Source organism: Rhinoderma darwinii, chromosome 10 (assembly GCF_050947455.1).
Source record: "Rhinoderma darwinii isolate aRhiDar2 chromosome 10, aRhiDar2.hap1, whole genome shotgun sequence".
NCBI classification, from domain to species: Eukaryota; Metazoa; Chordata; class Amphibia; order Anura; family Rhinodermatidae; genus Rhinoderma; species Rhinoderma darwinii.
In genome coordinates this window covers 42719340-42746192 of record NC_134696.1, presented here as the reverse complement: position 1 = coordinate 42746192, position 26853 = coordinate 42719340, and the positions used below count along the sequence as shown (strand labels likewise).

Sequence of the window (26853 nt, the reverse complement as noted above, 5' to 3'; positions counted from 1 at the left end):
TTGTTCGTCATGTCTATATTTTGTCTTTATTTCCGATATCTCCTGCTGACAGGCTGCATTTGCAAGTTTAATGCCGTCATTACTAATTTTAATTTTAATTTGGTATTTTTTTTCTTTTATATAAATGTTGTCACTTTTAATTTGATGTACTGCAAGTGTTTGTGTCACTTGTATTCCATGTTAAAATATATATATATATATATATATATATATATATATATATATATATATATACACACATATATTACATTACTATCCCGCTGATTTTCTGTTTGTATAATGTCTTTTGTTTTGGTGTTGTATTAATTATCCCTTTAATTACCTTATTTCATAATCATTTTATGGATGCTTTGCAGATTGTCCTGCTAAATTTTCACATTAATAGTGTGCTGGTTTCCATCGATGCATTGATCTCCTACTGATTTTCCATTGATATTGTGGTTTTTGTGATGTGTTTTTTTTTTTTTTTTTTTTAATTTGGAATATTTTTCCTTGTTTTTTTCATCCAGATCCCCTCACCACCCCCCCACCACCCACAACAACCACCACTACCACCTCAACTACCACACCCTCTACCACCCCAGGTATGGTAACTTCATTACATGTGTGTATGTCACTTCCCTGCATGTATTTTCGTTTGGGGTCAAGTGATCAAATTTTTTCAGGTTTTTTGCCGCCTCCAAGCCATGGATGAACATTATTTTATGATTTATAATAATGGTCTGGCGGAATAATTTGACAGTTAGACAAGCCCATGATCATTCTCTCATTCTTAAAGATCACTTTCACAACCAATGTTTTTCTTAGTGCTTCTAAAATGAAGCAACTTAATCATTTAGATCCAGTGCTTCTAAAATTAGGAACTTTGCAAATAGTCTTAATTAAAAATGTCCTGTTGTTTTGTGTCTACAGTTCCTATGCAGACCTTTCTGGTAGCAGGATACAATCAAAACCTGTGTAGTCTGATCTTGCAGTCCTATTGCCATCCAGATCTGTCCCCTACTTCATACTAACATACAGTTTAGCAACAAGTAGGGAACAGATGGATGTCAGTATGACTTCAGGGTCAGACTACAGGGTAAGATTATTTGTAGTCTGTTGCCATGGAGACACATAGGTCTGTATAGGAGCTGTAAACACAACACAGGAGATTTTTCCATTAAGATTATTTGCATAGTTCCTAATTTTAGAAGCATTGTGTTGACAATAGGCGTATTTGGTTCTGTTGACTGCAGGGCAGGTTTCCTCAGAGGATGTTCAGCTCTGATGGGATAACCCCATGTAGAATATTCTATTTATTTAAGAAAGCACCATATTATAAACAAATTGTGTATATAGACTCTTAAAAAAAAATCATCTAGTTATGAGTTATAACATTTAATTTATATATTATGGCGCCACCTGTTCAAAGTGTATATCAATATACACGTTTACCCCCTGATCTATGATGGTGGACACGCATGCTCAGTCACTCTCCCTACAGCCAGGTCTCTGCATAGTGATTCTCTGTTCACTGCAGAGCAGCCAATCAAAATAGTTTTCTTACCTGCTTGTGAGGGAAGGAGCAGAGCCTCTGCAGTAGCATGGCAGTATAGCTGAGAAGAATTCTTCTTTCCAGCTTGTTAGGCTGGTTAAGCTGGATTGAAAATTAAAAAGGGACTATTGTCAGCGTCCAGGGGGGAACGAGAATATTTCTGCTCAGAGCACAGATTAGCAGCAGCACCAAGGGAGACACATGAAAACAAAACATGATGAAAAAAGTATTTTTTTAATTCATTTTTTTAATGTTCGTTTTGAATGGCATGATCTTTCACGCATCGAATTTGTCCATTTTGGAAAATAGACATAGTTTATAATCTTCATTGCTTTCATTCTATCAACTGTCCATGAAGTTAGAAATATTATTTATTTGGCTGTGTGGATCCAGAAGAAGATTTAAAATAAAAAAAATTGTAATCGCTTTTATGTAAATAAGTCTTATCACATTGAAAACAAAATTGGTAGGGTGTGATGGTTTTCAAACAACATTCCCCTTCTTCCTGCAGTACTCTTGCTTGATGTTCACTACTGTAGCATCCCCCCTGTCTACCGATACTATATATCATTATCATGTGTTTTTATTTTTTACCTTCAACACTCTCCTACAACTAGAGTGACAGAACAAAAGGACAATTTGTGAATAACAGCCCTGTGTGTATTTAGCTAGGATAATACATTATGCTAAACCATATGGTCGTTAGGGCTCACATGCATTAACCTACGAAGGTAGATGTGGGTCACAGGATAGAATTCCAATGGCAACATGCTGAGCTATGAATCCACAGGAAAATCAATTAGAAATCTGTCAAAATTCTGGTGACGTGGACATTGTAGGACAGTTTATTGGAAGTATCCACTGTATTGCCCTTATTAAAGGGTTTGTCTCATGAAGACAATCCCTGTCTATATGGTCTATTAGGGAATACAAAGCAGAAAACTACCACAGCACTGGACCACAAGTGGGTGCACGCCTCAATAGGACCGGATCCGCGGTCCCCAATATCAGATAGGCAGAATAGACGAGGAGACAGCACTTCCAACATATGTCAGCTTTTTAATCACCCGTGCAACGGGACACATGCTTGAGAAAGGTCCTGTTGGACTGAAACATTGCACGGGTGATTAAAAAGCTGACATAAGTTGGAAGTGCTGTCTCCTCGTCTATTCTGTCTATTAGGGAATGCAGACATCATGTGGGGAAGAGAAAGGTCCCCTCTTTGGAAACCCAACCCACTCTATGAGCCAGAATGTAGCCAACCAAAAAGAATGGCTTCAGCTGTGGCGAACCCGACCTATTCATGTATAAAATGGTCGCCATTCATTTGATTGACCTCCATGTAATACTAGATTACCCCTGAATACCTTTTCAGATGCGGACATTCTAAAGCCAGACCTGCAGTGATCGCTAGGCTGGTTTCTATTAACAAAGTTTTTTTTTTCATAAGGCAACCCTTGTAATAGTATGACATGGACAATTTGAATTAGCAGGCAGGCCGGCCGGCCATTCCAGCAACCATATTAAACATTATATTACTGTGTTTGCATTTCCCATTTCCATATGTATTATTTTTAATAACAATAAAAGGGTTCATGTCTGCCATTACTTGTGTCAAACTTTGTGTATGAAATAATTGCAAATCATAAGAGTCATCTTAACAATGGTGTATCCCTGGTGGCACAGTTGAATCACACAGGTGTTTGCACAGCGCACAGAGGGTCAAGTGGTTTATTTATGCTGGTTCCTGTAGTGCATGGTAATTTCATGAGGGCATATTTGTCTAATTAAAAGGCTTTTCAAGTGTGACCAAACGATTCTAAGTTTCTGGTCTGTGGATCTGCAGTAAATTGCAGTGTGTGCTTCCTTTTCATCCTAAAAAAAATGCATAAGGAGGTTGAGCCGTGTGGGTGTGATAAATGATGCCATATGTAAATTACTCTTTGCTTATCAAGTTTGTGTGTATTTCAAAAGCTATTTCATGATGTGGAACCTATCGGTCAGTAAAGAAAATGTGCCGGATAATGTATTAAAATCCTAATATATGACACATTTCTGTAGACCAGTAAGAGAAAAACCTCTATTATTTAAAGGGGTATTCTCAACTTAGACATTTATGGCATGTCCACAGTATATGCCATAAATGTCTGATAGATGCGGGTCTTAGCTCTGGGACCTGAACCTTTATAGGGAACGTGGGTCACCTGACCCCTGGTTTGCGTGGTGAGGCGGCCGCTGGTTCTGCACGGGGTCTAGTGGAGAGGGGGGCTGTAGATGAATTAGACAGCATAAACTTAGACCAGCTAGTCTGAAGATGAGCCAAACTTATCACAGTAGCGCAACCTGTATGATAAATTTGGTATATCTAGCTAGACCCTCTTCTTTTCCTTATACCGGTTGGTTTTGGTTTTGTTTGGCACATTTTAAGACACGCCCCTTCCCCTGCTAAGCCACACCTCCTTTTCTAGAATATTTTTTCTAGTGAGGTGTAAACATCTGTTCCTAAATTAGGCTAAAATAAAATGTGCCAAAATGTAGTACATCTGCCCCGTTATACCAGCAGTCAGACATGATGATGTGGAGATGCTTTGCTGCCTCAACACATGGATTGTTTTCCATGAATTCTACAATGTTCTAGAACATTTTCAAGAAGATTTCCCTGTCCTCTGTAAATTTCTTATGCAACAAAGCAGCAATACTGCACCTGGATACCCGAGGAGAAACAAAATTTAAGTTTTGACCCAGTAGAGATGCTTTGCCAGGTTCTGAAATGAGCAGAAACTACCAGAGTGAGTTTTGTAATGAAGAGCGGGCGGGCTAATGTTCTTCAACCATAATATCACATACAGATGGGAAGCATTTAGTTTCAATTATTGCTGCTAGTAATTGTACAGTACAATAAGTTAGTAAATTTAAAGGGGTTGTCCGAGATTTAATGACTTTGTTAATGCTTGTAATTTATAAATGTAAATACATTTGTAATATACTTACATTTTCCAAAGTGGCCCCGTTTCCAGATCCTGCCGTGGGGAACTTGAGGGGTGACGTCACTCTCTGCACTGGCTCTGGCCGCTTTGTTGATCTTGAATTCTTTCCCGCGTATACGACACATCACTTGTGACGGGCCATGTATGGGCTGTTCTGCTTCACAGCCCGTAATGCGCATGCGCTGCCACTGCTGTTATCGCGGTCCCTGCTGTTCTCGAGATAACAGCAGGGGCCGCGCATGCGCGTTACAACAGAACAAGCCGTTGTACGACACGTCACATGTGACGTGTCGTATACCCGGAAAATAATTCAAGATCAACAAAGCGGCCAGAGCAGAGAGTGACGTCACCAGTCAACTTCCCCACGGCAGGATCTGGAAACGGGTCCACTTTGGAAAATGTAAGTATATTACAAATGTATTTACATTTATAAATTACAAGAATTAACACAAAGTCATTAAATCTCGGACAACCCCTTTTAGGACGGTTACATTTTCACATGGGTGATATGGGTTTTGGGGATCCTTGTCCTTAATATAAAATCAGTAGTAATTTAAGATTGGAGTTCTTTACTCCAGTTCCAATTGTCTAATAGATCAGAGGTCATTGAATGTGACAAATCTGAAATATAGATATTCTGGAAAGGGGAAAATACCTTTTCATATCAATATAAGTATAAGAAAAATTAGTATATGAGACAGGCAGCGATCTGGACAGTGAATGTGGTTGTTAGGTGGCATCTGTACCTGGTGTAGACCATATGGCCTGGCAAGTAATAATGAGTCAAAGCATTGAACATGTCATTCACAATGTTACACATGGCAACCACATTAATATGCATGTAAACTCTGCACATTAAACTGCCCTGTATATTCGCTAAAAAAAACATTGTTATATTAGGACCAAAGGAAATTGTCAACATAACACGTGTCTAAAATCTCTATAGAAAACTGATCAAAACTGTCACTTGTGAATGGATATGCTGTATGGTCAGGACTACTTTACTACTTTAAGGTGCCCAGGATTATAAAAAAAAAAAAGGTGTTGTTTTTTTGTTTGTTTTTTGTTCTTTTGTGTGTAACAGATATCTATGGGTTGTGTCTTGTATTGCAGCGCAGCCACATTCAAATTCAATAAAACTGAGCTGTAATACCAGACACCGCAAATAAACAAGCATGGCGCTGTTTCTACAAATAAATCTAATTCTGGACAACCCCTTTAAATTGAAGCTCCACCTTTTTGGGCTGCAACTAAAGGGAGGGATTCCAATAATACTTTACTAGGTAACTGTTAGTTATACAATTCCATTAGATATTCTTTAACATAACTATAAAGGAGAAGTTTTGTGTTAACCTTTCCATAGTAATAATAATATTCGGCATAATATAAATATAAAATACGTATAAATAAAATTGAATGATCACTCAGAGGATTGTGTAGCCAATTGTGTTAAAGTATAGAAAGTTACAGGCTTGAGAAGAGAATAATGGTAATGTTAAGAACAAAAATAAGGTTTCTCCAAAAGTTGTATTATTAAGGCCCCACTGCCCCTAGTTCCTTTAGTCCTAGAAGGTTGTGCTCCTTTCAGGACTGGAGGTAAGTGTAAGGTGTCTCTCTGGTGTATGACTGTCACGTTCTCCCTTGTCTTACAAATTCAATGCTGTGTGAGATTCATTATTGCTTGTGTATTATCTGTTCCCTTTATTTTGTCCCATTTTTCCCTTTTTTTGCATGCTGTTCCTTCCGTTTCTTCCCTTCCTCCTCCTCTTCCCGTGTGTAGACGCAAGTGCAACGACAGAGCCTGCAGTTCACGGTTGGTATCAGCTTTCTGTTCTCTATTTCCAGATGCCAACAAGCCATGCCAGTAATGTAAAGGGATCATGTAATGCATCCATAATGGAGTTGGGTGGTGAGAAGGATGGAGGTCCATTACCTACTGGCCATTGTGTATCCTAGGATTGATGATTTTCTGACATATGGTTCTTTTCCTCAAGGGGTGGCTTCTTTGCTCCATTCCCCTTTCCATTAGTAATTCCCTTTACAAAGTCTGGCCTGGCTTGTTGCTCTGTTTGGTTTGTCTTGTCTACATTCTGGTCCTTTCCTGAGACCTGTGCATGAAATGCATGACTGCACTAATGGTTTATGCAGCTGGTGGGATCTGCAATGGGCAAAGTGAAATGCTGAGTGTAGTTTTTTTGACGTCTTAAGAGAATTAGGTAAAAACAAAATCCACAGCATATGTGTTTTTGGTATTTGACTAACATTTCTGCCAAAAATTCATTAAGTGAATATCCAATATATGATTAAACTCTTGAAACCCAACCAAATACGGCAGATGTCGGGATAAAAGAAGAATTGGGCACGTTGAAGTTAAACATCACCAATCCTTTGTTCCCGCAAGAGATAAGCCGCTGCCAGAGGTGTCTGACAGCGACTTATTACCCTCTCCCTATTGAATACTAATGCACACTCAGCCTAGCGTGCCTATAGATGTGTCCTCCCTTAGAAGTAAATGGGGGAGGAATCCTCCAGCTCACCGATCCTATGTCCGACCCCGGATAGCGCACGGATCCTCGTGGCGGCACACGATGAAGATCAAAGCAGAAAAAGAGAAACTTGATCCAGCCCTGGGTTTAAAAGGAAGTAATATTCCAACTTTATTCAAAATATATTAAAATATCCATATACAAAGGGATGGATGCATCAGATAGCAGGCCTACGCGTTTCAAACACACCACTTGTTCTTACTCATGGCGTGTTGTCCTCCCTTACTTTCTCTCTAAATCCGACATAATCTGAGCTGTATATTGTGAGATGTTAAACAAATGTAAAAAAAAAACATGTATACATCTGACGGTTGACATCCCATATTAAAAGAATATATGTATACGTTACAGCCATCCAGTAAAACATTGCATCTGTTAAACATTTACGCTTTTTAGCATGGAAGTCTATGGGTGTTGGGTGACATTCATCAGAGCCATTGGCCCGCCATCCGTCTCCTATTGACTCTGTTAATTTTAAAAAAAAGTATACTTTGGCGCAAGGTTGTATTGAATTGGTATCATGGCAAATTGTATAACGTAACAATTCAAGAAGAAGTAAGGGTGGACACTTCTGTATGTATGGGAGTCGGGAGGAATAGCTGTCGGAACAGCTATCTTAAATGTATGGGCAGCTTTAGAGTTCCTCCTTTTGACTATATGGTACTATGTTTTTATAGTACTGATTGGTTTCAGATCTGCTGGGGTTTACAACAAAGAGGAAAATTGATCAAAACCCAGTAAAGCATTTACCCATAGCAACAAATCAGATTCTACTCTCATTTTTCAGCGGCCCTTTGGGAAATGCATGCAGCGACCTGATCCAGCAACTGCTCCTCTTTTCTCCTACACTAGTTTTGATAAATCTCATGTTGTGCTGGCATTAGCTGTTGCTGTATCCTTTTGTTACAATCCTGATGTCAAGAAACTGAAGTTTGCATTGGCTATTAACCGTACATGAGATTCATTTACTTTGTAGTACAGTACAAGAAAGTGTATCAGAATTGCTCTATTGTGATCGCTTCACGCTATTAAGCTAGTCTTTCAGTGGCAAAATGTAAGACTGTGTCCCTCAACATTTCTGGATAATGGGTGCACTATAAAGGCTCACACCTGTTTATCAACATAAAGGTGTGGGGACGTCTTCCCTTTTTTCCTCTTCTGGCATCTTTTTTTGTTGTGGGGGGGGGGGGGGGGGAGACGACACATCTTTCCAGTAAAAGTAAGAGCCTAGTTTGAGTGGTTTAGTTGCTGCTTTACATTAGCTAAATATGGATAATAACAAGACATTCCTGGTCATATGTTGAGTTGGAAATGTTTTGCTGTGTACACTTGGGTATATGTAGTAGTAGGTACAGCTACATTAAAAATCTCGCATTTTAAATATCTTAAAAGGTATTTACTCCTTTGAACAGTTTTTTTTCTTTAATAAATCAATGTTTTTAGTGATTTCAAACAACTTTCACATTTACTTTTATAAAAAAATTCTTTACTTTTTTACAGCTTTTAAGTATTCTGTATACATAGAAGCTGTATCCTGCCCTCAAAAGCCGATTCCGTCAGGTAAGCAGTACTGGCGGCTCCGGGGAATGGTGGTCCTGCCTGCCTGACACACAGGATCCAGCTAATATCGATCGCATCTAAGTCCATGAACGTAAATGTGATCGATACTGGCTGGATGCTGCATGTCAGGGACACGCAGGACCAGCTTTCCCTGGAACAGTCAGTCCAGCTGATCTGACGGAATTGACTTTGACGGCATAATACTGCTTCTTTTGAATACAGGCTACATAGAAGCTGTATCTTAATTTTAAAAGTTGTTTGAAATCACTAAAAACATTGATTTATTAAAAAGGAAAAAAAAAAAAAAGAATTTGATTTGTTCAAGGGTGTATATAGCCTTTAAAGAATGCCTCCACTTTTAGGGTTATTCTTCTGAATATTTGCTAAAAAAGCATATTAACAGATTCACTGCTGTTAGCTGCAGCAGGGGATAGAATTCACGGTTATTTCATATCCTTTCCATGACTAGTATATATATATATGTGTGTGTGTTCCTTGGATGGCACAGGTCTGGTTATATTAATATTGGTAACCTCTGTTGCCGGGGAGGTAATTCGGCCACTGTATATTAGGGAAGGACATATGTATGTTCTATTTCTTGCATTGGCTACTTTCCTGTGTAGTAGGACATTGTGCTGTGGAATCTCGTAGCAGCTCCGCACCTTCATCTAATTACAACGTCTGAGGTTCGGAGACACGTTCCCCATATATACATTGTGACATTCTGTCTGTATACATTAATTTCCAGATACTGTGAGTCTGCGGAGAAGTTTAATCAGGAGGAATTTATCAGCACTCCTCTTGTATAAATGATACAGTCACTGACAGTTTGCATTACTCCTCCTCTCGAGCTGGAGAGAATTTATTATTATTGGTTCGCCAGCATTGGCTTTAATCAGGATTCTTCACATGTACGAGGCTGCAATAACCTGACCTCCTTCCTTCTTCCTCTCCTCCTACGCTACAGTCACCACTTTGGGCCTTGTGCTCTCGCTTCCCTTCTCCCCTTCTTTGCCGCTATTCCTGCTACACCATGGGGTTTTTTGTCCTTAACCCTTCAACAGCTAATTTGCTTTCCACCCCTGTTTTTCCCTTGTTATTTTAGAGCTCCCTCTCTACCCTTTTTCATCATGTCTATTGTTTCTACAGCTGGCATTGAATACCTATTATTCTTAGAATCTCCTATACGTTCTACCTGCAGTATTAAAAGGGGGTTAGTTGGAAAAAAGTGACTGATTTTGTTATAAAATGTTGCTAATAATGGAACCAGGTTATTGGGGCAACACATTTGGAGTGCTACCTCTTCCTAAAAAATATTTGTTATCTGAGCTTGCAAATGTATGTATGCAGCTTCTTCACTGGCGGGCATAATACAGGGGTCCTGAGGGCAGTGGGCCTGCCAAATCCTGTCTAGCCCAATCCAGCAGCTCCCAACACATTTATGTTATTATCATACCACTATCCTTCCGCCACCTCTGACTCTGTGGGTCAAATACTACCAATTTGTAAAAATGATTGCTGGTTTTCACAACTGTGCCATGTTTAATAAGGGGCATGCAGCATTTTGAACGAGATCATTTAGAAAATCAACAATCCGATTTCCATTAAAGGCGTTGCATGATATTAGAAAAGCATGAGTTCTTTCTTCCAGAAACAGCACAATCCTTGTTCATGGGCTGTGTCTGGTATTGCAGCTCAGTCCCATTTAAGTGAACGAGGCTGCAATACCAGACACAGCCCATGGATAAGAGTGGTGCTCATTCTAGTAGAATACACTCCTAAAACCCCTTTTATTGTAAAACACCCTATATAACCCCATTCCAGGCACATATGACCCTTGGTGTGTCTCCCTGCATATGTGCTTTATGTTCGTTGTATGTGGCATCTTGGTGCATGCTGTACGCAACCAAATCATTGCATGGTGGTAAATTCCTGACCCTAGTATGTTACCTTGCCTCTCTTTTCCTTGTGTGTTTGGTATGTTTTTACGTGTGAGTTTAACTCTGTACAGAATTATTGTGCACATCGCCTATTGTAAAATATGTTTCTAGGACAAAAAACCTGCACGACGGTGCATGCAATATATGTATTCTCTTTTAGTTACACAGGACTACTGATCTGTCCAGACAGACTGTGACCTGGATAATATGCTTATAGGCCAGAAGTCTTTATTGAAGTATTGAATTTCAGATTGTAGCATTGTTCTTTGTTCTATTAACTCAGTTTGGTTCACGTTTTTGATGTGCATTTTCCTTTATGTCCCATTTTGCAGAATCTGCTCTTCGTCTTCTCTATTGTGCACTTTCTGCTGTCACTCTTCTTTTTGTCCCCTAACTAACCTGGCCTTTGTACTTCATTCTTACTATGACTTCTTTTTAGCATATGCTCTTTTCTGCATTGTCCTGCTGGGCGTTATGCCCTTTGCATTATCCTATATGTCAGCTCACTGCTCTACTTTTCATTATAACCTGCTGTGTAGACTTGGTCTCATTCTTACACCTTTCCAAGATCCGCTTCATGCACTATCCACCTTTACTATCTGTCCTTCCGTCCTCTTACTTCCCAGTGCACTCTACACCTCTACTGATAGTTACCGCTACTAGTCCTGTGTCGTGATGATCACTGAAAACTTTTCATCCTCGGTTCTTCTGTCTAAGGCCTTGCAAATTGTCCAATTTTTTTGTCTCGTGTCTGTGTTGTAGTTTTAAACTTACGCACCGCACCGTCCATGTTCTTCTACCATCCGTTTTCCGAGAACTTTGCACGTACTCCGTCCTCCTGTTTTCTTAATGCCTTGGATGTCCCCAACTGTATTAGCTTGCAACTCCAATTGCAAACTCCAAAATTTTACCCGGACAATGCCAACATGTGCCCATAATGCCCAGTGTCATTGATGCTACCATGGCTATTGCCAGTGAGATCTGCAATGTCTAATACCTATGTCTTTGATCCTGGTGACTTATTCCTTTTACCTTGAAGATGATGAATCCCACTTATCCCTATAGTAAAACATAGTTAAAGAAGTGAATACCTTTCAGGTTCTTGAGGTTAGTCTACTTCTTGTCTATCTACTATTAAATGACACCTTATGTCTTATAGTAGTGTATGCGATAAGCTTTTTTAATAAAACTAGACTCTACATGAGTTATTGATGTATATAGGGTGTAGTATTATAGCCTTGCAGTGAGAATAGATTCATGTCCCTTCTTGCCACCACTATTGTTGAGGTCACACGCACTTTGTACTACAGACCATCTACCCACCCTTCTTCTTCTATTCTATGTGAGCTGTACTCCTTTTCCATCTTAGCTTCACAATTTATCCTGATGTCCTTTAACACTTCACAATCTAGGAGCTGGGAGATAAATCAGTTTTGTGTGATGATAACTCTTAAAAAAGGCACACTACAAGGAACATTTTACTATGTTTTTTAATGGGTATATGTTTCCTATGAGAGATAATTAGGGAAATTCTAAAGGCAAACTATCCATTAAACGGATTAGTTTGCCATTTTATTACAATCCTGGGGGTTGCGTTAACATCCGTAATATATTTATACTGTTTAACAATCTGGGGCACAAATAGTTGCGCAGGAGAATAGCGTATCCTCATTGCTTGTTTTACTACATGCATGTGCAAAACAGGCAATTCATTCAAACGTACTTAAAATTTTGGCTATAATTTTGACTCTTATATGGATACTCAAGTACAAAACACAGGGCATTATGCTCATAAGATTACAATGTTAGCCTCAAATAACTTTGTAGCACAGACTAGGGCCTCATGCATATGGCCGTATTATGGCTCTGTACAAGGGCGTACTTGACATGGAGGTAGACCATGTAGCTGCTATGGCCCTGGTTCAATCGTGGGCTCATCTCCTTTGCTACTAGCTAGCAAAGGGCAGTGCAGGACTCCCCTCTACAGAGGAACTGCATTGTTAGCAAGAAAAAGGCTGTGGAACTGGCCCAAGAATAATGTAAAAAGCATTGAGGAGGAAAGGTACAAACAAAAAGAATTTAAGAATTAAAAAGTTGAGACTGGGTATTCACCTCCTTTGCGATGAAACCCCTAAATAAGGTCTCGTCAAACCAATTAACTTCCAAAGTCACATAATTAGTTTAATAAGGTCCCCGTGTATACAATCAAAATGTCATATGATGTCATTATAACTGTTGTGAAAGGCCCCGGAGTCTGCAACACCACTAAACAAGCAACAGGAAGACCAATGAGCTCTCTAAACGGGTCAGAGACAAAGTTGTGAAGAAGTATAGATTAGGGTTGGGTTATACAAAAAATAAAAAAAATATCCAATACTTTGAACATCCCGCGGAGCACCATTTAAATCCATTATAACAAAATGGGAAGAATATGGCACAACTACAACCCTAATAAGAAAAGGCCACCCACTAAAGCTGACCGACCAGGCAAAGAGGACGTTAATCAGAGATTCGACAAAGACACCAACGATGGCATTCAAGGAGCTCCAAAGATCCACAGCGGAGATGGAACTATCTGTCCATAGGTCCACTATAAGACATACTTTACACAGAGTGGGGCTTTATGGAAGAGTGGCCAGAAAAATAAATTTTTTAAAGTACACCATAAGAAAACACGTTTTGAGTTTGTCAAACAGCATGTGACAGACTTCCCAAACACAAGATCTTTGGTCAGATGAGACTAAAATTTAACTTTTTGTCCATCATTGGAAAATCTATGTGTGGCGCAAACCCAACACTTCCCATTACCCCAAGAACACGATTCCCAGAGTGAAGCATGGTGGTGGCAGCATTATGCTGTGGGGATGCTTTTCATCAGCAGGGACTGGAAAACTGATTGGAATTGAAGGAAAGATAAGGCAGTAAATACGGGGCAATTCTTGAGGAAATCTGTTTTTCTGCCAGAGATTTGAGACTGTGATGGGAATACAATTGAGAATCTGTGGCATGACTTAAAGACTGCTGTACACCAACACAACCATCTAACTCGAAGAAGTTGGAGCAGTTTTGCCTGGAAGATCAGGCAAAAAATCCCAGTGTCTAGATGTGCTAATAAAGACATATCCCCCAAAAAATTATATTGGCATATCATAGTAATGTGCATGGGAACATGACAGTGGCATCACCACTTTCTACAGTGAAAACAAGGGTGTGCCACGTTGGATTTCAACATACCTGATTCTTTGTTCCCCTTAAAGAATGACATTTCCAGAGGTGTCTGGCAGCGGCTTATTCCCCTCCCTCTGAAAAAATAAACATGCAAGCTGTCAACTGACTGGTGTATGGCCAGGATAACCTATATTATAACCTTAGATCTCTGTGTGCGCACATGTGCATTATCCGTCTGTAGAACTGCAAGTAAACAAAATCTATCTTCCATTTCAGCCACTGTCTCCAAATGAACACAAATTTACAAACTATATAAGCCATGTTCTTGTAGTTCTAGTTACATTTAACTCCATGTCTGATTCTAACTTATGCCGTCCTTCCGCAATTGAATTTTCTGAGTTTCCTGGAAGACTCTATTTCCTAAATTGCTGTAACTGCATTAGCTTCATCTATATTTATGTTCAAACTAAAGGCCACATAATTTTTTTAAAGAATTAACCAGTTATCATTTACATGATAAATATGCCTTGTTGAGCTATCCGAGCCATAGAATAAAAGGAATAGAATATTGTCTTAATTTTGTTTTGGAATATGGGGTAGGATTTTAACGGTAGTGTCACATTTTTATATTCTGTCTTCTACATAGTACAGTTTATATCCTAAGTAAAAAATACTACTCATGTTTAGCTACTGTGAAATATTATGTATTTTATATTTTCAGACTATCCTTCGTCTGGTGAATGCACCGTTGTTAAGGATCTGAAAAAATATGATGTAATTGACTATAAAACTCACATAGACAGTGAAGGCAGCGCTCTATACAAAATAATGGTACCACAATTCAGGTGCATGGCCACAAGCTGTCCTGCATCAATCCGAATTTCCACCCCATTCACACTAGGCTTATCCTGGAACGACCAAACCAGCACACAGCCTGTAAAGGTCTATGGGTCCTTTGAAAGGCAGGAGGGTTCCCAGAACCAAAGCAAGATTAGATTTTGGAATCTATACTATAGTGCAATAGAGATTTTTTTTTAATCAACATGTCTTAAAATTATAGTATTTTTTCATTGACATAATATAATGTCCTTGTTACAAGCTAGACCTTGAGCAAGGTCCAAGAATCCAAGCATAATTAAACCGGGTGATTATAAATATATAAAGGTATGATATAAGAGCATAATGCTTATTGAAATAAGCATCCACATATTAATCCAGCACTCTTGGATCTTAAAACCCTTACTTAAAATGGTCATGTATATTGAAAAAAATTGGGCAGGTTTGGACAACAATCTTATGTGTATGGGGGCAGCCTGATTCTCAGCATCTTAGATTTCAACATGCCCGATCCTTTGTTCCCCTGGGAGACATGTAAAGTGGTTATTACTTTTGAGTTGCCACTGTTCGGTATCAAAAGCAATAATCTAAACAAAAATAAAGATAAATTCTGCTCCCTGCAATATCCGAAATACTTCTAACATTTCTGAATCAGTGAAAGATAATGTTACCCATAACAACAAAAGAACTTTAACTTCTGAAGCCGATGTGAGACGGGAAGGACGTGATGTTGGCCGTGTTGTTAAAAGTGTGAACCATGGTATATTTTAAGTGTTGTTGGAAAGTATATTTCATGAAGCGAGGAAGATATGCCCAGTTAAGATGCTTCTTAAGATATTGTATTATTCATATTTATTAGGTTCCGTAACAAAGAGGGTTTGTTCAGCCTCATGGAAATGGGAAAATCTGATTATAATATGATGCGGTAATGCAGTTGTTCATGTGATATGATGAATCTACTAATCCTATTAGGGAAATATTCGTGTATGTCGTTCTAGTTGTTGAACAATGATATACCATGGAAATAAGGGATTCTTGTAAGAACTGATAATGATGCACATGAGATTGCCGAGCCGGTGAAGTAGCAATGCTGGCACAGATCTCTCTGTCATTAGGAGACAGATTGCAGTGTTGAAATAATTCAGCAATTATGGAGGACATATTGATCCAGTCCATGGAGAATAGCTAGTTGTCTGGTAAATCCAAGTTGTCTGCATTGGCCCTTTGAAATTTTTGGAACCAGTAATGTATACAAAGCTGAAGAAATTGCCCTACGAGCGTATTGCTCCTGCACTCCTTCACTCCTGACTCTACATCCCGCTCACATATTTACCATCGTGTAACCAGAATATTTCAAATCATCAGCATTTGTTTCTGCTGCAATTGAACTGGGGAGAAACTCAATGTTCTTCTAAAATAGCATATTAGGATTTGCAAGTAATGTGAATAATGTGGCATTTGTCATGTGAGGCTGTCACACCGACCTCTGCTCTGCCGGATTATTTTTTTATTATTTTGTTTTAATGCATTTTGTTTGGTATTTGTTATCAGAGCTACTCACAATGAGCTTAATCTTTTTGCAATACATTTCTGGAATTCAAAAAAAGGACAAAAAAACAGGCACGTGACGAAGCACCGCACAAAAGATTTTCACACAGTCGTCTATGAAATAACATTTAATGCATGAAGTGCCACTCACAAATGAATGAGTGATGCAAGGAGATAAAAGAAGTCTTGTTTATGTAGCAAACATCTAGTGGATAATTTATTTTTAAGGCAGCCTAATTCAGTTTAATTAATAGTGGACCAAGACGAAGATGAAAGAAGAGCCTAGTGTTATGGAATCTAGCATTTGTCCTTGGCCTGAAGGTTATGCATATACAGTAGGTTGAGGCAAGACCATTCTTAAAAACATCCAGTTTCAGGGGAAAACGTCCTTTAAAGGTGTGATCTCTTGGCACACCGCCCAATTGACTTTTGACCCCTTAAGGACATGGCCAATCTCCGTTTTTGCATTTTCGTTTTTTGCTTCCCGTCTTCCAAAAGCCATAACTTTCATCGACATAGCTATATGAGGGCTTGTTTTTTGCGGGACAAGTTGTAGTTGTTTTTTATGGCACCATTTATTGTATCGCATAATTTATTGGGAAGCAGAAAAAAATGTGTGGCGTGAAATGGGCAAAAAACAGCGATTACACCATTTTTTGGTGGGTTTTGTTTTTACGGCGTCCATCAGGCAGTAAAACTACATGTTAACCTTATTCTACGGGTTTCTACGAATACAGCAATACCAAATTTATATGGTTTATTTTATGTTTTACCACTTTTTTTTCTTTTTTTTAAAGCTAAGGTGACCCAAAAAAAACAATTTAGGTGTGTTTTATATATATATATATATATATATATATATATATATATATATATGTTTATATACATTCACACATATACATACTAGTGCTTCTCAATGAATTAGAATATCATCAAGAAGTTTCTTCATTTCAGTAATTCAATTCAAAACGTGAAACTCATATATTCTATAGATTCATTACACGCAGAGTGATCTATTTCCAGCATTTTTTTCTTTTAATATTGATGATTATGGTAACCGATAATGAAAACCCCAAATTCTGTATCTCAGAAAATTTGAATATTATATAAGCCTAATTTCACAACTTATTTTTAATGCCGAAATGTTGGCCTACTGAAAAGTATGTCCAGTATCTGCCCTCAATACTTGGTAGGGGCTCCTTTTGCATGAATTACTGCATCAATGCGGCGTGGCATGGGGGTGATCAGCCTGTGGCACTGCTGAGGTGATATGGAAGCCCAGGTTGCTTTGATAGCGGCCTTCAGCTCATCTGCATTTTTGGGTCTGGTCTCCCATCTTCCCCTTGACAATACCCCATAGATTCTTTATAATGACACGGCTCCCCAAACCATCACTGACTGTGGAAACTTCACACTGGACCGCAAGCAGCTTGGATTGATGCCTCTCCACTCTTCCTCCAGACTCTGGGAACCTGATTTCCAAATGAAATGCAAAATTACCTTTCATCTGAAAACAGGACATTGGACACTGAGCAGCAGTGTTGGTCCACTGTGTTATATCAAGTCCAGAGTCAGCGCAGCGTCTAGCAGGGAATTTTAGAGCTCTTCATGCTTCCCTCTGCTGACAAGCTTTATAGAGATGCTTGTGAGCAGAGGGATTTACTTATGTGCCAAATTTGGTACAGATTGGTCCAGTCGTTTGGCCGTGCATAAAGAACAGACAAATTAATTTTTTTATATATGGAGAGAGAGAAATACAGACCTATTTACAGTACTTCAATACCATATACCACCGTTGGGCAGGTGTAGCATTGTCTTTAGAAGAAAGCAGCAACCTTTTCTAATCCTGTATATCCCTTTTAAATTTTAGAAATGGGTTATAGATTTGCTCAATACTGACTCAAACTAAAGGTTTTGAGCTGTTTTAGTCTTTGTGACTACATTGTTTCATTCAGTTATCAGGTAACAGCCCGTTTATTGTTTACAATGATATTATTCCAATTATATGGGTGGTTAACATGTTAAGACTGATCAACAATCAAAGATTAATGGTTACCTTCCAGTTCTGCTGCTGACCGTATCTACCATCAGAAGTATAAACGTGACCGGTAGAACAAGTGGTCTGGTTGCATAGGCAACTGTACTACAGCTATTGCACAGTTTTCCATGCAAATGGACCAGCCACATTTTCCAATGTCACTTTTCAAGAATCTGTGAGGAGACGCTGACAGCAGCATAACTGGAGGGTACCCTTTACGACTAGATTTATCAGTATGTTGCTTTGATAAAATGTATTTGGGGTTAAAGTCTGAAAGTTTGGAAAAGACTAAAAGTAGATCCACTTTACCCAACTTCATCAAATGTCTGACTATGACTTTGCGATGATTAGATTTTGCCGATAATTTCAGTCCTGTCCTATAAATTGGATAGTAACTTACTTGTCAATTTTCATTTGAATAGCTTTAATGAAAGCGCCTCCTAACACCTTTGTTTTTTGACCCCACAGTGATGCTTGTTGCCAGCCCTGGCAGAACTACATAAGTAGACATTCTAAGCTATCTGTCCCTGGTGATCCTTCATACCTGTACCAGGACTTGAATCAATAAGTCACTTAGAATTACCAGTCTGAACCTGTCAATGACCGCTCTATCAGCTGAGATTTAATGGGAAGCTGTGAACTATTTCATTCCTGAGTCTATCATACCTTTAATTGGGTTATCAAAGATCAGCCCTTCTAATTCACTCTGTAATTCACATTCAGCAAATTAATTCAGGTGTACTACATTCTATAGCTTACATTAATATAGGTTTTAAACCACTTCTTGGCAATAGACCAGTCAGAGAACGTTATGGTAAATTTCTATTTTGTTGTTGGATCATTGACCAGTACAGATTGGCAGTTATAAAACACTATTATGGTAATATCTAATGGAAACCTTCCTCCAGAAAGAGTGGACTGTCATACATGACCCCCTCCGTTTTATAATGTGCGTTATCAAGGTTGAGATTCATACATTTTCGGCAGGAGTTCTATTGACTTTATTGGTTTCTGTGGTTTTATATCTGGGGTGGTATTTTAGAGCCCAGGAGAGCATGTGTTACGCACTAGAGTTATTTCTTCATTCATGTGTATAAAAATATTTTATACTTATATAGTTGACTAATCACTCAGTGTGTCGTCCAATCTAATACACTTATTTTAGAATTTGAAATCTACAAATTTGCAATGGCATTAAGAGTGGTTTCACATAACTGATGTCGCCTGATACCAATGTAGTTCGTAAGACCACCATACCTTTTATTTCACTCAAGGAAATTTATTTCCCTCAAGTCTACCGCTATCTTATTATTGAGATGGTCATCCATTCACAAACCTTCTTAGTGCCTCTGTAATTTTGTCAGTGTGTAACAATTCCCCTTGTTCGACGTTACTCTTAACCATCTATTTATCTAACAGATACCCGGGCAGCAGAAGAGGGTCCTCTTGGTGTAGACCATGCCGTAATCGGGGGAGTCGTTGCTGTGGTTGTCTTCGCTATGCTTTGCCTTCTCATCATCCTGGGACGCTACTTTGCTCGGCATAAAGGTAACTATGCTTTTAGATTTTCAGTTGATCCCTTCAGTGAACAGTTATGGCATAAAACAACATAGGTTGTATCATTGTATCCCAAATACTGCTAAGGCCAAGTAAGACTTGTATTCTTTGTACTTTGGTTACAGTTCTTCAACTTCACAGCAAACAAATAATTCCCACCTTAAAGGAAAAGTCTAATGTATCTCTTTTCACTTTCATTAATTTGATTCATTCATTTATTTATTCATTTATTACATACAAATGTAAAAAATAAATAAATAATTGAATAAACTTGTTTATAAGGGCCTGTTCACATCAGCAATGGCTTTCCGTTCCAGGGTTCTGTTGGAGGTTTCCTTCGGGAAATAGCGCTATTGATGCCGTCATTAAAACGGACACCTGACAGAATGGTGACGAAAGGAAACCATTCGCAATGTTTCGGTCACCATTGATATCAATGGTGACGGAAACGGAAGCTGTGGTTTCAGTTTGACTTTCCGTTGCGGGGTTTACCCTACGGTATCCCAGAACGGAAAGCCAATACTGATGTGAACAGGCCCTTAGAAATATATGACCAAAGAAAGGATGCAAATAGCAATTTGAGAGTATCAAAAAGTATAACAAAATCTTTATTAGACAAAAAATCCAAAACATATATGATTGAAAAGATATATGTTTATAATAAAACCTGATTAAAATAATGTCATTTTCTCATGCTATATTCCCTTTAATTTATCCAAAATATTTCTGACTCTCAAATTAAAATGATCACTTTTGCAAAAGTGTTTCTATTTATCTTACACTATATGACTTAACTTGAGATGATCTCCTCCTCTATTGAACCATCACAAACAATACCACTTCATCAAATGTTATATGGAACAGCTACCAACCTGCAAGCCTGTAAATTATGGAGCATCTTATAGATTGAAATATAAGGTTTTGCGTTCATGGGACATGGAATAATATTCTATACACCATTCTTCTCTCTGGGTTTCTTTCCCTGTTATTATAAGGGTGTATTGTTTGAATGTATTATATTTCATATTCCTTTTTCTCACCTACAGGAACATACTTCACCCATGAAGCCAAAGGCGCTGATGACGCAGCAGACGCAGATACTGCAATCATCAATGCAGAGGGTGGGCAGAACAGCTGTGAAGAGAAGAAGGAATATTTTATCTAGCCTGGCCTTGTTTAAGGGTGTGAGCTCTGTTCAGACTCACCGCCCTAAGGGAGAAGGACCTTCCAACGTCTTGCGTTTTTTTTTTATCATTTGGTTTTGGAGCGGATGGAGGAGCGGGGGACCCATCTGGTATAAAGTGATTGCCCCACAACACTCTCTGCTTTTATTGTTTGCCACTTTCCTTTCATGGGAATAACAGGAGCTTGAAATGTTTGTTTTTATTTTGTGGAAGGGGTGGGGGGGGTAGGGTTGCAAGTAAAATATGGATTGCGGGCTCCTCAGTGCAGGAGGATACTGTTTGCAGAACTTTCTGTACCCATGTGTAGGGAAATATTTCACAGGCTCCTCGTTCACTGAAGAGGCATATTTATCATCTGCAGACAATTTGGTGCCTTGCTTGTTTTTTATTTCACTTTCCCGAGAAGTTCTTCTTGTGTTCCCGGCTGGTTTTCGTGTCACTTCCTGCTGGGGTGCTTTATAATCTGTCTTGTGCCATTTCCTTCTGAGCTTTCTCTTATGTCTGTCCACCTCATTACACTACTTTTTACATATCATCTAAGTGTGGGCATTTAATTGTCCTTTCTGTTAGATTTTTGTACATCCTCTTGAGCATTGATGCTTTTATAAGAGCTCTTTCCTGTCAAAACCATCATGTTAGTCCGTTCCTACCCACCTATTTCCTGATCTATCTGTCTTCACGTCACCTTCTACAGGGACTATCCATATCATATCGTTTTTCCAGTTGCTTGTATTTATTGCTTTGCTAGTTCATCAGTGGTTCTTGGGGGCGCTCTTTAATTCCAACTCATTTCGTGCAATGCCATCTGTCTGACCCATTCTTGTGTTTCTTGCGCCCGTATGTTGACTCTCCATCGTGCTGCTTTTTCTGTGTGTCCCTTTCTGGATATCAAGCGTGTGATACAGAGGAGTCATTCTACTCTTCTCTGGGAAGTGAATTGTTCCTCGCTTAATTAACAAAGTAGAGCTTAAAAAAGAGAGACTTTACAGAACCAACTGCACTTCAGGCGTGAGGAAGCTCCTACAACTCCATCCCCCCAACCCACCTTGGACAGTTGGTGGAAATACAAGCGGATGTGCCTTTTTATTCACAAGTGAACAAGCTGGAGGAAAAGCGGGGTGTACATGGGAAAATTTCCTTCTGCTCCGATAAATTTTAACACTCATAGAAAGCCCTTCTATCTCCCATCTGTCGGTACCCATCTTTCTACGTCCTTTGCCCTTTTATCCTTTTTTTTTTTTTGCCTCTTATACCTTGTCACCGCAGGTTATTTTTTCTTCCTTAATCCAGCATTCCTCACCTTTTCTTCCACACAAATTTTCCTCACTCTCAGTGCTGTGTCTTAGTACAGGGCTGTGATGTTCACTACAATGTTTCTACTGTATGAGTGGATAACTGTACCCTCCTGCCATTTTGTTTGAAATTGATGGTAGTAAACGCGTGCGGTACCACCAACTGTGATACTAAGGCATTCAACGCTTCACGTAACTCTACTAAGAGCAGCCTGTATTATATAATCTGTAATATTATTGTGTTGTCTGAAGGGTTCAGTCTGAAGTTGTTAAAGTGTAAAACAATGAGATGTCATTGCTGCTATAGAAGGTGTTAGCAGGGTAAGTGCGTTGCTTTCTTGTCAATCCCACTGTATATTGCTGAGTAGAGCTGCACCTATATTGTCTTACAAAATATGAAACGTAGGGGTTATTTTAAGATGGCTCCCGAGCTGACTTATGTTTTCTGTTGTGTACATGTTAAGAAAGAATGAAGATAAAAGGTGTTTTAAGATTGAATTCCCACAATCCTAGGTAGCATTGTGCAGGTAGAGTGCCCTAGCTTGACCCATCACCTACATGTGTGAATGTGTGCACTGTCACAGGAGCCATTTTCATTTCAATACTTACCTTCCACATTGCTTCTCTGGCCTCAACCGATACATCTAACACGCAGACTCACACTAAAAGGAATTATACTTTAAACCTCGCGTCGGCAGAAATATCAGCAAAGTGGAGAAACTCACTACGAGCAAATATGTGGGTCATTCACAATGTATCTCAGCTCAATATAGCCTTCCATATTGGATCCCAGCAGGTGGAAGAAGGAAAACCCTATCTAAAGGAATTTTTGCTTTCTCCCTCCAGCTGAGATGCAATCTTCTTTTTTTTTTTTGGTAAAAAGAAATATGGAAGGAGGCACAAAGCTGAGATAGTCGTGTGAATAAGCCACGGTCCTCAATCTCATGTGACAGATTCATGCTTATAGTTTTTGTCCTAAAAATTCTATCATATATCTTTAAGAAAATCGACCACACTTTAATGACCACCATTGGGTTGTTTGTTTTTAAAGATGACATGTTGTTCTTATATTGTTACCTTATGGAATCCAGAACATAGGAATCTGTGATTTTTTTTATTTAAATCTTGTTTATCCAGAAATTGGGGGGATACGTTTAATCTCTTGATGTCATTTTGAAGGTGGGGATTTCTTTTATTGGGAAGTGTTAAAGTGGAAGCAGTTGGAGGTTATAGAAGTGGTCTTCGGCAAAGATGTGTTTTGGTTACATATCAACTGTTTTCTAGAAATTTGTATGTTGCTAGGGGGAAATATTCTCTTTACGTAACATTCTTTAAATGGCTGTGGATGAGTCAGAGTTTTACCTCAGGTGGGGTTTTTCTTATTTTTTAAACCCTTTCCTGTGAATTTTCAGGTGATCACACTTGATGTGGCTTTAGGCTCTGTTTGGTAACACAAACTGAAATTCTTTTCAGTGAAGTTGTGTACAAATATGCGATAATCCCTGCTTCGGGGACTTTGCAGCAGCAGCTGTATTGACCTGAATGGAGGTTTGTCACCCCTTCTGTAAAAAGAATATAAGAAGCCTTTCTATTGCTGCCACACAGACTGGTTATTGGATATTGCTCTTATCTTAGATTTTTTTTTGCAGCCTGCAGGTAAAGCTTGGATATGTGGAATGTTGATCATTTTTCTAAAATCAGATTTATTCTCTTACGCACAAATATTTTTTTTCTAACTTTTTGATTATTACTTACAAAAATAAAAATAATATTGCCTCCCCTCCCTCTTTCTCTTCCATAACCATTTAAAATATTACGTAAAGAATGTATGTCTTTCTGGTATATGAATTATGGTTTTGATGTCATTCCTTGACAAATACAGCATCACTGTGTATACATAATCCACTGAACTGAGATATCTATTGAGCCTGTAGTTCTGTAAACATATCAGTTTGGATATGAAATGTTAATTTCGCTGCCATGAAACAACAAAGCCCCAAACGAGAATTTTTTTCAACAACTGTGCCTGGGGCAATGATGGACAAAAATCAAAATTTTTAGATTGTTATTGTGTTATTACCATTACAGAAACTATTTTTCTTCTGTACGTTTCCTTTGATAAAATTATTATTATTCCTTGAAATAATGGAAATATTGTTTCCTATTTTTCTTGTTATGTGTGAAGTGTATTGTTTGAATATACTGTAACTGGACGATTCTACAGTTATCTGTCCGTGTTGTGCCATTGTTTGGCTGTCTGATCTCTACCCCCCCCCCCCCCCATCCTTCCTCCGCTCCCATAGCAGGATATCACAGGGTCTTAACTTTTTACTGGCAATTCATTTTATTAGAGCTTTGTCGAGTTTTTCCAGCCTTCTATGTCTTTTTAAAAACAGGCCATGGCACATACTCCCAAAGTTCTCAGAATGTGATATTTAACATGGGAGTGTGGGGAAGGTACAAAATGGACATTCCTCATGCTGGCTGGTTTTAGGGCAGATTGTAAGTCTATTTGGCAGTAGATATTTTTACCTGTGTAAGCTCTCGTGTTTACGCTCCCCTTTTGGCGGCTCCTGGAGTTTGTTTTGTTCATTGTGAGCACCCGTTTTTTCGCTTCTGCTTGTCTCAGGTCCCTGTGTTCCCACCCTTGTCTGTTCTGTCTCAGGTAGGCTGCTAAACCTTAGCCCCCACATTGGAAAACGAAACAAAACCAACCACGTTATGGATAGATAAATATTCATTCCTTTTTTTTATTTTTTTTTATTTTATTTTTATTTTTTGGTTTTTAGTTGTATGATTTCTGTATTTTTTTTTAATATACGGTACACTGTTTGAAATGTATTGTTGAGTATTACTTTGTAAGAAAATGACAATAAAATATAAAATTATTTCATGTTCATCTTCTTATTTTTCATCTCAGTCTTGTGTTATGCATAAGGAATTTTTAAAAACAGCTGAAAATGATAGTCCATGACAGTTATGGAAAGTAGTCGCAGTCAAGGGCTTTCATAGACTATAGATAAAGGTTATATAGTTAGCACGGTTGAAAAAATACAGATGTCCATCAAGTTCAACCAAGGCATGGGAGAAAGGGAAGAGATGAATGAAAAATTCTACACATTCACATTGAAGCCTATATTTTTGTTCTAGGAAATTATCTAAGCCTTTTTTAAATCCATCTACTGTCCCTGCTGTGACCAGCTCCTGTGGTGACTATTCCATAGATTCACAGTTCTCACAGTAGAGAAGACTTGATGCCTCTGCAGGTTGAACCTTTTTTTCTCCAGACAGAGGGAGTGCCCCCTTGTCTTTTGAGGGGGTTTTACATGGCACAGGTTTTCACTATATTTCTTGTATGGGCCATTCATATATTTATATAAGTAAATCATGTACCCCCTTAGTCATCTCTTTTCAAGGTTAAATAGCTTTAATTATTTTAACCTTTCCTCATAACTTAGATTCTCCACGCCCCTTATTAGCTTCGTTGCTGTTCTTTGTATTTATTCTAACTCCAGGGCATCCTTTCTATGAACTGAAGCCCAGAACTGACCTGCATATTCTAGATGAGGCCTCACTAATGCTTTGTAAAGTGGTAATATTATATCCCTGTTCCGCAAGTCCAAGCCTCTTTTAATACACGACAATATCTTGCTGGCTTTAGAAGCAGCTGATTGACATTGCATGCTGTTATTTAGTCTATGATCTCAAGTACACCCAGATCCTTCTCAACAAGTGACTCTTCCAGTATAGCTCCCCCTAGGACATATGATGCATGCAGATTGTTGGTACCCAGATGCATAACTTTATATTTATCTACATTAAAACTCATTTTCCAAGTGGTTGCCCAAACAATCAGTGTGTCCAAATCGGCTTGTAATTTATGAACATCTTCCATAGCCTGAACAATACTACATGGCTTGGTTTAAGGCTGGGCGAATTTGTCCAAAAATAAAATCAGGATTTTTTATTTTTTTTTCAACACTATGAACGATTCTCTATTTGAATCTCGATTTTTTATTTTTTTTGTTAAACTGAAAATAATACCAAGACAGGGTATAAATGGTGCCTTGCTAGTAAACAATGTACAGTGTATATGGTGTGGTGCATATATGAGCAGCAGGAGAACAGTGAGATCTGAGGAAAAATACATGTATGGCCCCATTCAAATCACTTTTCCCCTACGGTTAGTGTGTACGCCACGAAAGCTCCAGGCATACATGCTTAACGTGTCCTTGTGTTACAAATTAAATTTGTTGTGCCGTGGTGGTCACGCTGTGTTTCCCAGAGGTCATGCATCTTCCTACAAAAGTGGCGCAAAAAAGGCAAAAGTCGCTAGAACTAGTAAGCCCCCTCTGCATTGTATATCACCAGCACTGAGGCTCCTCCACTAACACTGATCTTAGCTACGTCGTTATCATAACTGACAATAACGAAAACCACTTCAGTTACCATCCACCCTATAGCTTGTAATGTAGCTGGAACTGAGTGGGTTAAGAAGCTGCCTGGGAGAACGGCACGCCAAACAAAACAAACAATCTCTCTAATCCTTATAACACACAGCAAACCTCAGTCCCCCTCACTGTTCAGTGTCGGCATTCAGTAATATAGATGCGCTGTGCAGCATGCCTGATTGTTAATAACGTTTTTTTTCTCTCTCCTGCT

At 38.7% G+C, this 26853-nt stretch overlaps 1 protein-coding gene across 5 annotated transcripts in view; it reads left to right on the top strand.

The window, feature by feature from the left end:
• Positions 1-25084, top strand: part of CADM1 (cell adhesion molecule 1) — a 228313-nt gene extending 203229 nt beyond the window's left edge. For 2 of the 5 annotated variants that reach the window (XM_075839793.1, XM_075839790.1), the window contains 4 exons: positions 510-584; positions 6302-6334; positions 19578-19706; positions 20762-25084. In XM_075839793.1, coding sequence (XP_075695908.1) covers positions 510-584; positions 6302-6334; positions 19578-19706; positions 20762-20880 — 356 coding nt within the window. In that variant the 3' untranslated portion in view covers positions 20881-25084. The remainder of the gene's footprint in view (positions 1-509; positions 585-6301; positions 6335-19577; positions 19707-20761) is intronic. The other 3 variants (XM_075839791.1, XM_075839792.1, XM_075839794.1) reach the window with 3 other exon arrangements.
• Positions 25085-26853: the final 1769 nt, after the last annotated feature.